Source organism: Morone saxatilis, unplaced genomic scaffold, assembly GCF_004916995.1.
Source record: "Morone saxatilis isolate NCDOM2014 unplaced genomic scaffold, NCSU_SB_2.0 Contig15, whole genome shotgun sequence".
Taxonomy (NCBI): Eukaryota; Metazoa; Chordata; class Actinopteri; family Moronidae; genus Morone; species Morone saxatilis.
Window position 1 is genome coordinate 10468645 of NW_023339707.1, and position 12519 is coordinate 10481163.

The 12519-nt window shown below is 38.6% G+C and overlaps 1 protein-coding gene across 3 annotated transcripts in view; it reads right to left on the reverse strand.

The window, feature by feature from the left end:
- The window catches only part of LOC118324684 (neural cell adhesion molecule L1-like protein), a 49485-nt gene that overhangs the window by 7796 nt on the left and 29170 nt on the right, over positions 1 to 12519 (reverse strand). For all 3 annotated transcript variants that reach the window (XM_035657134.1, XM_035657132.1, XM_035657133.1), the window contains exons 17-23: positions 11570 to 11767; positions 11100 to 11170; positions 10771 to 10993; positions 9735 to 9850; positions 8395 to 8599; positions 7293 to 7415; positions 5406 to 5588 (exon numbers count right to left, since the gene is read on the reverse strand). In XM_035657134.1, coding sequence (XP_035513027.1) covers positions 5406 to 5588; positions 7293 to 7415; positions 8395 to 8599; positions 9735 to 9850; positions 10771 to 10993; positions 11100 to 11170; positions 11570 to 11767 — 1119 coding nt within the window. The remainder of the gene's footprint in view (positions 1 to 5405; positions 5589 to 7292; positions 7416 to 8394; positions 8600 to 9734; positions 9851 to 10770; positions 10994 to 11099; positions 11171 to 11569; positions 11768 to 12519) is intronic.

The following is a 12519-nucleotide window of genomic DNA, read 5'->3' on the forward strand; positions in this document are numbered from 1 at the left end:
CCCCCCCCACCACCACCACCTCCACGAGTGGATATCAGAATAGATTGCAACGACTCCATGTCTCGAATCCCACTGTTAGCTGAAAGTTGAGGTACATCAAGATGAAATCACAAGGGATATCATTGGGTATGCATGTGTGAAAGTAAGCTATATACCTAGAGGAGGATGAGTAGAATTGCGGATAGAGCTGGGAAAGAAGAGAGAGCAGTTGTGGTCTGAAATGAAAGAGAAGCCTCAGATGTTAGATTCCTGCTACAATGCTGTCAGGTTTAATGCTCCATATTGTGCAACAAGTGATCTCTATAGACTAAATGAAGGCACGATTGTTAGAGCAACCAGGAAAACTGAAAGACTAAAAACTAAGGGAAGTAATGCTGTAACTGTGCAAGTACAGTAGTAAACACACTGTTACTTAGCAGTGTTTGATTCTACATAACACATCTGAATTGCAAATTCAAGCAGTAGTTATCAATTTGACACTATATTTTTACAAAGAAAAGTTCAAGTATTCAGGAATTACCCAAACTATATCTGCACTACAATAAAGCACAAATGTTTCACAAGGCTATGGCCAGCTACTCGCTACACCAAAACACCTACACAACCCTGTCTATCTCTACTGCTACTTCTATGTTAGCAAGCTGCAGGCAGTGATACATACTGCTCTGAACAGGGGCCACAGCTGGAGTCGGGGACAAATCTTCAGAGGGATAAAAAGAAAATGAAATACAGCACAAGATTACAGATATATGGAAAGCCAGCTTTAAGGTTTATAGACCAGGCACACACACACTCACACATGCATGTACGTCCACACACACCACAAAAAACATGGGCAGTGCATCCTCACAAATATAACCACACGTACGTTTATGCCTGAATGGCAGATATGTTTGATAGTGTTGTTTTGGATTTGGTGCCTGGTGGAGAGCTGCACCACCAGAGGGCACTGTGGAGAAAAAAGATCCTACATAGTGTATTTAAAAAAATGTATGTACTCACTAGATGACACTATGAATATATTAGCTTGATTGTGGTGTTAATTGAAAATAATATTCCATTGTCCATTGGAGCTGATACTCAATAATCGCTATAAAGCTCCATAAAGTCTAAGGGAGTTGCAGATTTGGGTGATAATTATCTCTTGATTCATTAAAATACTGATTACAACCACTTCCACAACTAATTTCTTGCATTATGCCAAACAGTACAATACGATTCATACATATGCTATTTATAGTATTCAGATATGGTTTGAAACACAGCTACTGTTTATAATCCCAGTGCTAATTGCAATTACTTTTCTATACTGCTTTGCTTTATACTGTAGCTAGTAGCTACATAGTCATTACAGTATGTATTTCTATTCTTTAAGAATTTTGAGGATTTGTGCTTTTACACAAAATGACAAATAAAAACTGTTTGGGATTGGATTAACCTGAATTTAATAAGTGAATATTAAATTACAAATATCATTTGGTTTTGGATTAAGTTATGGGAAATGTGTCACATAGTGTTCACTATGTAGGTATTGGTCTGAAACACACTGGGTTGGTAATTTTCCAGTGTTGCATTGATTTTACATGGACTAAATTTGCAATCATTGGTATAATTGTTTCATTACCTGTGGCACACACATCGTTCAATTTTGCACATGTTGTCTATATTAGTTCTCACATTGTCTAGTGGGAATATTGTGTCTCCCTACTTGAACTCATATAAAACAATTAACACTGCTGTACACTGACACAGCCTGTCCTGCTCTGATTGCTGAATCCTGAGCTCATTGCAGTGAAGATGAAGACAACTTTTGATTACTATGTTTCTAACTAAACTTTTTCAAATATTAAGTTCAAGCCATTAGCAAACATGTTGGCGATAACAACTTGGGTGTTCAAATGCTGTGCCATGGAGCAAATAATTTAATCTCTGGAGGAACTGGTTATTTTTGTGTGACTCTGCTTTTTGTCATGTTTGCAGTCTGCTTTATCTGTGCTTCTTTGTTATCTCATGAGACCTGATGGAGGAAAATAGATATTTTTTCTCTGTCTTCCACACTCTTCCGCTATGGTTGTTAGCTGTTCTCTCTCAGTTTTTCCTGCCCCTCTTTCTCAGAGATGTATCACCCCATCCCTCTGTGTTTTTTCTGTCTCCCACTTCAGCCACTCTCTTTGCATTACAAGCCGTTCAAACAAAGACACATGGAAACACACACACACACACATCTGCTCATACTGGCTGTTTTTTTGTTCTGGTATGCCAGTGCGTAATTTGTCCAGACTATTTTAAAGCTAAACAAATGTTTATCCTAACTAAATGGTGATAAGCATTAAAAGCTTATTGAGTCACAAAGGTGAAATCTAAAAGGAACCCTTCGTAGCCTGTGCTCGGTAACTCATGCATTCATTTTATTCCCTGTCACTCCATCACTCCCCATCAGTGTCATTAAATTCACGGTGCCCCTGCTCTGTGCTATTGGCATCCATAAATCTACTTTGCTGCATTGTGACTAACATGCCCTGAGGACAGTGCTCCAAAACAGAACCATTTTATCTCCCTGCCGAGCCTCTACTCAACCATATTTACAAACAATGTTTCTAATGGCTCTCAGGCTGGACGTCCATCGTCCAATACAAAAGCCAGAGAGGAATGAATAACTTTTATTAAAACATTCAGAGATAGTGGACACATATTTTCTCATGCATTCACATCTTTTTGCCTGCCAAGTAATGGAGGGAGGAATTTTAAAGGACTGTCACAAAGTTCATATTCAGTGTTTAGTGCGTACTATCAGAGCTGAACACCTGCCAAATTCTGCTAAATCGGAATGGTGCCAGGTAATGTTGTTAAGCTACTAGCCAAATTGGCTTAATTAAATTATATGGTTCAACAAACCACACTTTTTTTTTTTTAGCAAATCATTGAGAAAAGGGTATGGCTTTACTTTATGAAAGGTACAAGTTGGTTCGTTTAAACCAGAAATGGGGTAGAATGTATAGGCTGAAAGCAACACATACAGTAAACTGAACCAATTTTTCACCAGGGTTTGTCTAATTTTTCTACGAAAACAAAACAAAAAGTATGCCATATTAGCAATTAATGTTATAACAGACAAGGATTTGCATGTAGTGTGTGAAAATTGACAAGTTAGCTGAAGTTGTTCAGTTAGCCAGGACAAGAGAGAAGATGTGACTATTTTTTAAAATCAAACTACCTGTACTGAGGTTGATCTAGACATATTTTCACGTTTTGAATGCTTTGGAACTGAAATGTGGACATACAGTTTTCATACAGAGTTATCCCATGCTATTCCTGAATTCTCACTGGTAATCACCTGTTTTGAAAGAATAATTTTTAATGGGGACCTGCACATTTGCAATTTCTAATCTATTAGAATTTACTCAGCACATCACTGTGGCAACACATCATTATCCAAACATATGTGATCAGGTGATATCAAATGGGCTGTTTTTTCCACAAATTTTTAACTACAAACATCAGACAAATCACAGTTCAGAATGGGGTCAAAGATGCTACAGCAGAGGTTTTTTTCTCCGAACTTAACAGCTCATTAATTCACTCAGTGAGACCAGCTCTGTGGCTGAAATGGATGACACCCTGAACAACAACCTGATGAACACTCATGGCCATAAAGGGGTGTGTGACAGAACATCACCATCATGTATCAACTCCATCCGAGTGCTAAAGAGATCATGGAGAGCCACTGAAAGGATATGCAGAAAAGCTGAACTGGATGTTTAGTTTCTAAAGGGCCCATTATGATAAGGCTGTATGCACTGATAGAATAGTCTTCTTCTACAGTGGAAGTTCTACAGAATTTTGCTCTATAATGGTTTAGCTCTTAAAACCTGCTCTGACTTCACACAACTAATTCATTCATACAACTAACTATTTTTAATTTTTGCCTCAAAGGTTTCAGAGTAAATGCATGTGCTTTCCGTTACAGTACAACTAGAGCTTTGAAGATTGTATCCTGAAAATTAAAACAGGCTGTTGATCCTAAAAAGAAAACAACTTGAACAATAAGATTCTCGAGCCTCCCTCTTAGGGATAAACAGACTTTAGGACAAAAAGTGACCACGACTAGTCACAACATTGCTGTTTCCTTCAGAAATGACTTTCTGATGATGGTATTCATTTGTTTAATACATACAAAAAGTGTATGTTGTCAGCTATTGATGGTATCAAGGAAGTAACACTACAAGTTTGTTGTAGCGTTGGGAAGCTGCTTTGATCTTATATGCAGTCTTTCCACATGTCATACTTCCTTTAGGTTATGTCTTCAGGGTGTGTAAATATAAATTTTCACAGTTATGCAGATGACACATCATTATACATTTCAGTAGAGCCAAAATCACAAAATGCCTTAAGTTCACTTGAATCCTGACTTTCTGCAATCAAAAACTAGATGAATAATATCATTCTACAGCTCAAAGAAAAAAGAAAAAAACGTATACTAGGCCTCAAGGCCAAAGAGATGCACTGTCCAAGAATCTTGGATCTCTGGTTCCCCAGATCAAATCAGAAGTCATGCTTTAAGTCTGTGTCTTTGAATTTAAAGTAAGTTTTAAACTGCACTTCGGCAGAGTGGCCAAAATAACATTCTTTCTGTGTGGTTTATGTGTAGACCATGTCAAGCAGACTAATGTAATTTTTCACTCAGCTTCTTTAAAAAGGTTTCTTAAAATTATTTACAGCTCTGCTGCTAGACTTCAAAACAAAACTAAAAAGAGGAAGCATAGCACTATAGTTTTAAATGAGCCACATCAGCTCCCTGTCTCTTTTAGAAATGGTCCAAGGGAAAGTCCTTTTGCTTTTATTTAAAGCTCTAAATGGTTCATGGCCTGTTTTGACAAGTGAAAACCCAGAGAGGCAGAAATATGTAACAGAGAACTGTTCATCAGATGTTAAAACATCCCAACTTTTATTTAGTGTGGGGCTAGCTCAAAAAACACTGGATCCCACAATTCCCACAACGCAATGAAAACAGTCTTTTAATTAGACCATCCATGCCTTGTAAACACCAACTTCTTTCAAAATCTTTGACACAAGTGTGTAACACGAGCCGTAAAATTTTGTGGCTTCCAAGCACAGATAATATTGACATCATCAGGGTGTTTTTCTCACTCATACAATATTATACAACTGCTTTCAAAGGCTAATTAGTACTCCCTGTAACTATGTTTCATTAAGACTCACTACGATCATTAGTATAAATATCACCCCACTTTGTATGAATTATTACATTGCAATTACCATGTCTGTAGTATGCTACTGTATAATTCAAATAAACTTAGAGGGGCTTTCATACCCAAACCAATGCAAATTATTTCTTATTCGCCATACTGCAGTGTACTGCAGGTACACTGATTTCATCTACTCACGTGCTTTAGCAGCTGTGCTGCACTCCTGTGCCAGCGGAGGTCCACAACCTGCTCGAGTGCAGGCACGGAGGTGGATGCGGTAGAGGCTCCCCTCCTCTAAGCGCTCAAGCCACCACTGGGTGGTGTCAGCCGCATTGATGTTTATCTCCTGGGAATCAACCACTTCCATTGTGGTCTCATTAACTATAGAGGAAGGAGAAAGATGTCAGGTCAGTTCACAAGGCATGAGTGACCATACAATGGATCATCACTGTTGGCTCATGTTGTAAATGGAACACAACTATAATGAGGGTCAATGGTTGAGGGAGGGGGAAGATGAAGAGATGTCATGCTAGCTCATGCTGAAAGTGAATGTAGCAGATACATGTCGTGACAGGTGAGCTGAGGAGGAATACTTTATGAAGAAAGGCGAGAGAAGATGAAAGGAGGATATAGGAGAGCTCGGGGGGTGTAAACAAGTGGCAATGGATAAAAAGAGAAGGAGGAGAAAAGGAAAAAAAAGATTAGGGTAGTGGAAATGGAGAAGGAAAAGCTGAAAAACATAGAAGAAACAAAAACACAAGATCAGGTGTAAAAAGCAGAAGGAACAAAAATAAAATAAAATAATGAAATAAAATAATTAAAAATAAGGCAGAAGCAGCAAAGGGAAATCAGAAGAGCAGCAATCACAAGCAGCATAATGTATCACTAAACTTGCATTATAGATCAAAGTACAGTATGTGTGCAGACTGTAGAAAGAAGAGAAACACACTAAAATCCACCTCCTTGATGTCATTACTGTGCCAATATTGAAATGCAGGTGGAAGCTGAATAGGTGCAAAGCCTGTTGAGCCGCTTTGGAAAATTGACGTTGTTTGCAGCACAGAAAACTGCATATTTTACATGTTTGTGAACATGATCCGAGGATTTACTAACTAATTACACAGCAGTTTCATGACTTGATTGGGTGTGCAGACTGTGCATACAGCACATCATTTTATCACTAAAGAATTAACAAAATTTTAAAAAATGCTCGAGTTACATGGCGAATCAGTTTAAGTGAAATACCTCCAACACCCACAGCCTGCATTATATGGGAATATCTGTGTAAATTCTGACATCTGATATGGGAAAAAGCAGAAAGGAGAGGGGGACAGAGTGTATTGAAGAGCTGGCCAGACTCCGTGGGTGCTGGTGGAGGCGGCAAAGGGCTGTCTCTGCCTTCACATTTTACACAAAAGACTTTAGAAATGTCAGCCAACGAGAGTGTAGGCTTCGAAAACAGAGGAAGCATAATGAAAGCGCCTCACTCACTTGTTCACCCTAACTGTTCTCAAGCATAAAGGTGGGTTTTCTGCAAAATGAAATGCTCCTGAGTGATAAACGCCAAAGAAATTTGTAGAAGAGGCACAAACAAAATTATCCTTTTGGAAAAGAACCTGCAGTCCAGGAGGATACGAGATAAGAAACACTGAGGAAACTCTAATGCAGCCTGCACTCTGCTGCAGACCATTGTGGGCTGTTCAGTGTTAAACAGTGCAACCTAGTGTCTGGTATGATAACACAAGCGACGAGTGGAAAGGGAAGAAAGGTACAGATGGTAGTGTATGTAATATGTTTTCACGTTTATTAAATAGGCATCAAACCTGTAGGCTCAAAGGTAAACTATTATCCCACATCCACCCCCTCCACAGGTTTTCCCCTCTAACCTGATCTTTTCTCACTTCCTTTTAAATATCACTGCAGCTACACTCCTGCTTATACTCTGCCCACAACATTTTACACTACAGACAAAACACTGAGCCACAGCAAAGAGAAATCTATTAATAAAAAATGAATACAGGGTCAAAAGTCTACACTGTGTAAGTCAATGAGTAATTAGACAAAGAACATTGTGAGTTCACATACTGAGGTGGTACTGCAAGAGATACCCAGTGAGGATGCCGTTTGCCTCCAGCGGTGGACCCCATACCAACAAAATGGAGTCTTTCTGGGCATTGGAGGCGGTCAGGATGGGCACTTGCTCAGGAACTATGAGAATGACAGTAATGTTATTGCATGTACTGTGACATTTTTCTCAAGCAGCTTGTTATTTATTTGTAATTTACATCAGAGTGACAGTCTGTTTTAGTGTTAAAAAAATATTTTAAGGATGTTTGTATCAAGACAATCAGTTATGTCAAAATATGTTAAAATTCCTTTCATGTCAAGTGTCTTTTCATGCTTGATATTTTTTCTTTTTTTCAAAGCTTCCTTATCTCTTCCCTATTTGTTAAACAGATGAAAAACACACTGATGTAGTATGACAGTCTTCCTGTTTTAAGCAGCTTTGTCATTTCACAAAACTCCAACACTGAGCAGCCTTTAAGCATTCACATTGTAAAACAAACCTTTGATGACTTCTTCCTTCTCTCCTGGTCTTCAGACTAAACATTGTACTCTAGCAACTTTATTTAAGATCTTCCAAATATGTCTGACATATACAAAAAATGGATACTAAATTAAAATTTCTATCTGATATGGTTTTTACACAAAAAGTTCAATTGCAAGATTTTTTTTTATTACATCTCCTTCTTCTTCCTCGTTGAAAAGTCCAGAATCTATGAAGATATTTTTAATTTCAAAAGTGGACACAGAATGTCTTTTACTTTATTGAAAAGTGCATTGGAGTTTCAAGTGCCTAGATCACACTAGACCTTGATTTCCAAATGTCACAAATCATGCTTGTAGGTACTTAAATCTTAAACTTAAGGTTAGCACAGAGATACTTTTCCTCCTACAGCAGATGAACATGTACTATTCTGCACAGTGAAGGACTAGTGAAGCAACAATAAGCACACAAACACATTTTTGAGAGGAGCGAGATTTCAATGTAAATGAAATGTGTGCTTTTCTTAAAATTCTTTTTAAGATTACTTTAAAATCTTTACCAAACTAGAGTGTACCTAGCTTGAGTATTTACAAGTGTCTATGAGGAAAACTCATATGTTGTGTGTTTGTGTCGCCTCACCTCCCTCTGGAGTGCTAAAGGTGACCGGGTCACTGTTGGGCCCATTGCCCTTCTTGTTGAAAACGTTGACAGTGAGTCTGTACTCGGAGTAAGGTTCAAGCCCCGGCACGATGGCATGAGTCCTATTTCCAGGAAAAGACATGGACTGGCGCTCATCTGAAATCTTGTTGGGATTCAACAGACTCCGTTTTCTCAACCAGTGAACCTGTGAGAGGGAAGTAATGGACAACTGTGAGGAACAAGTCTGAACAAATCACAGAGAGGAGGGAGAGAAGGAGAAAGATGGAGACCAAGAGTAAGACAGAGAAGTGAAGTAGAATATTTTGAGGAGTAGCAATTAATGCCTGGTTTCTCCTTTAATGAATCAGGTACACACAAATACACAATCACATATGAACTGTCAATCTGAGATGTGGATGTTTTTACCAATCACCTCAAGTGATAAAATAGCTACTTCACAGAACCATGTTGTCATTGTCAACCACTGTGCCGCCTACAAACTTTTAATGACAACACCTATACAGGTGACAGTACAGGAAGACAAAATGTGAGTAGTAAAGTACTTAACTAAATTAAAGTTTTTTAATTACAATACAGACATAGACATTATTTTTGTATTACTGAATAAACAAAATAAAGATTAAAAGTCATACACCAGTGTGCAAATGTCTTGCTTAAATCACACGCCTACTATTACTTTTAAAACTGAGATGCCTCTATAAGCACATGCAGAAATCTCATCACTGAGTTCATCCTCTACAGGTGGTGTGCTGCTGTTTCTTAGCTAACTAATGACAAAATCATTCCACCAGAAAAGGTACACCATTCAGAAAAGGGCCATTAGTGGAGTTTGAACAGAAGAAGAGGAAACGAATCAGGTTGGAAAGATCCTACAAAACCTTAAACTTTGCAGGGAATAATCTTTCTATATGTGCTCATTACTATAATCACCATGTCCCTAGCCTAGTCAAATTTAACTGACATGTAACTTCATTTTTAGAAAACTGTGAGTTTTATGCTTTACAAGCGATGTCAGTGTTTCACTCATAATGTCCTGTTTCGACTATTAATCAGCAATACAGAGTCAGCTCTACTGGTACAACTAACAGTTGGTAACAATCATTAAACTACTAATTTCTGATTTCTGATTACAAGTCAATATTAGGTGATTACTGCACGTTATTACAATATTCCATTTCATTTTACCTCCTTGTACAGATCTTATGTAAACAAGTAAAGGGCTACAAAATCATTGCTGTTTAGAGTACCTGTGTTGCCACTGAAAGTCTTCAGTTATAAGAAGCAAGAAGAAATCATACTTCAGGACTATGGAAACTTACATCGTAGCCCCCTAGATGACCTCTCACTGTGGCAGGTGGAACCGGGGTCCAGCTAACTCTCAGAACAGTGGTGTTGAACACCTCCACAGCTACATCCCGTGGTGCTGCAGTAGGGACTGAAGAACAAATATAGGAAGGTCAGGAATGCAGACGTATTAAAAACAACAGGCCACCTTTGCAGAGACTCTTTAACACCAAGTAAAACTTTTTTAAAGAAAGAAGATTAACTGAAAAGACAGCCTAATTGGATGGTCTGAGCTGTTATGCTAAAGACAGAAAATATGTTTCTTTTTGGTTTAAGCTTTGCAGAAATGATCTGTTGCTGGCTAAGACGGTAAACAAAAACAGTGACGCTGGTAGATCAACATCAATGTGCAAAAATAAATACTCGTCTGGACACCAAATGAGGCATCTTCATTGTTAAAAGCTGCCTTTTTTTTCCTTCTTTCAGCAGGGAGAAATACAACACCAATCCGAAATAAAAATGCTTTCAATATGTTCTGTTCTACATGTTACTGTGCTGGTAGTAGGAAAGGATAGAGGCACAGCAGACACTAGAGAGAGAAGCAGCCACTGTGCCTCAGTGGGCCTAAAGTGCGTCGTGATCCGTCAAATCTCCCACAGCTTCTGAGACAGAAGTGGAAATTTGACATCCCTCTGCTCTACAAAGGTTATCTGCCACCTTCTGGATTTAGCACTTCTTTTTTTATTTTTTAGAGGGGAGGACAAGTCACTACTGCACACCTGCACAGGGTTAAAACCAAGGGAAAAAGGGAAAAAAGGAAAGAACTTAACCTGAAACATTTTCCCGCAGACAATGCCAAAAGACGACTGAAGACAGGGAGGGATACGATAACACAAAAAGTTTAAAGTAAGTGACAAGAAAAACAACAGCTACAGCTTCATGTGCTAGTTCAGCCTTAGGGTATGTTTTAATGAAACAGCAGAATTAAAGTAAGTTGCATATACATATGAATTCTGAGTTGAATGTATTAATGATATGAACGCAAACAGTAGTATCAAGTCAATAACTCACCATCTTCTCCGGAGTAACCAGTAACAAGTTTAGGTTCAGGTCCCCAGCCGTGGCTGTTCCTGCTCTGAATTTTGATCTCGTAGGGGACAAAAGTGGACGTGTTTCTCACGACAAAGGAGTGTCTTTTGACCAGATGCTCCCTCCAGACATCCTCCACCCCCAGTTTTCTGTAGCTCACCTTGTACTCGAGGCCTGGGCCATTGTGTTCGATAGGCAGCAGCGGCTGCAAGAGGACAGTGTACTGATGACTTAGAAATCTTGCAAAATGCTTCCATACTATAATGGTTTCTAGTGTCCAATCTTTTATACGGATATGCTCTTTCTCTTACCTCCCAGCTAATGTCCATTTGATGAGGAAGATGGCCTTGAATTTTGATGTTTTCTGGGTTTCTATCAGGAGCTTTGAAGAGAAGTTGAATTATCATATATTTAGTTAATATATAGTTAATTTTCTATAATTAATCTATCTAGTCTTTTATTGCTAAAATACAAATATCTATCCATATTGTTCAGCTGAAACAGACTCTTTGGAAATTGTAATACAAATATCCTCATTTCATATATACGCATGAGCCAAGGATAAGCAGCAACATGTGCCGGAGTTAACAATTGGGGACTTAAAGGGCTCCGGAGATCCAAAAATATCCACACCCCCAACTGCTCCAAACTCCTGTGGCCAAAAGCTGGCCACACACAGCAACTCTTTGCACATTTCAAAAGAAATGTTAAAACTTTGCATACTTTTACAATCAATAGATAACCACAGCAGAAAATGTTAATTAAAGGGAGCAAGTCTTACCAGCAGGCAGTGTTCTGTGTCTCTTAGTGGGCTCACTGGGGGGTCCAGGTCCAACAGCATTAACAGCATACACTCTGAACTGGTAGTTAAGGTGTCCATGTAGTGCCAGCTTGGCTGTTGCCTGGATACCAGGGACTTTCTGTAGCTCCCTCCACCTGCCAGGCTCCCATTGGCTCTCCTCATACTCCACTATAAATTCTGTGCTCATGGAGGAGACAGGAGACATACACATTTAGTTATCACCATACCAAGTGCTAATCACAACTCGTGACAGATCATGCATTAGACTCCTTGTATTTGTTTCACTTCACTGTACAGTCCACTATACACTATATTAGTTGTGTATATGTTTCCCTAAATCAATAAAGGAATATTTCAACATTCTGAGTATTGTTTTTTTAGCGAATTCTGAGAGTTAGATGAGAGGATTGATACCGATCTCATATTTGTAAGTTAAAGTTCCAGTGTGTACATTTAGGATGATCTATTGGCAGACATGGAATATCATATATAATATATATATATGTTTTCATTAGTGTGAATCACCTGAATATTAGAATTGTTTTTTATCTACACAGGAAGCTGGTCCTCTTCTCAGAGTCGCCATGTTAAACTGCAATGTTTCTAATCTACAGTAGCCAAGAATGGACAAACCAAACACTGACTCAAGGTAGGGCCTTTTGCATTTTTCGGGAGTTTCATGGCCTCCGTAGTTTCTCCTACAGGCTTGGAAGGTGAGCTGTATTCATGGGTTGCAATCTACAACTTCACCGCTAGATGCCACTAAATTCTACACACTGGTCCTTTAACTAAAATGCACTGAACAAAATTATAAACGCAACACTTTTGTTTTTGCCCCCATTCAAATATAAAGAGGGAGGAGTGGATCCTTTTGTGGTACATAGAGAAAGCTGCTTAGATCTTTGGCGTTCAGCTGTATGGTGATATTG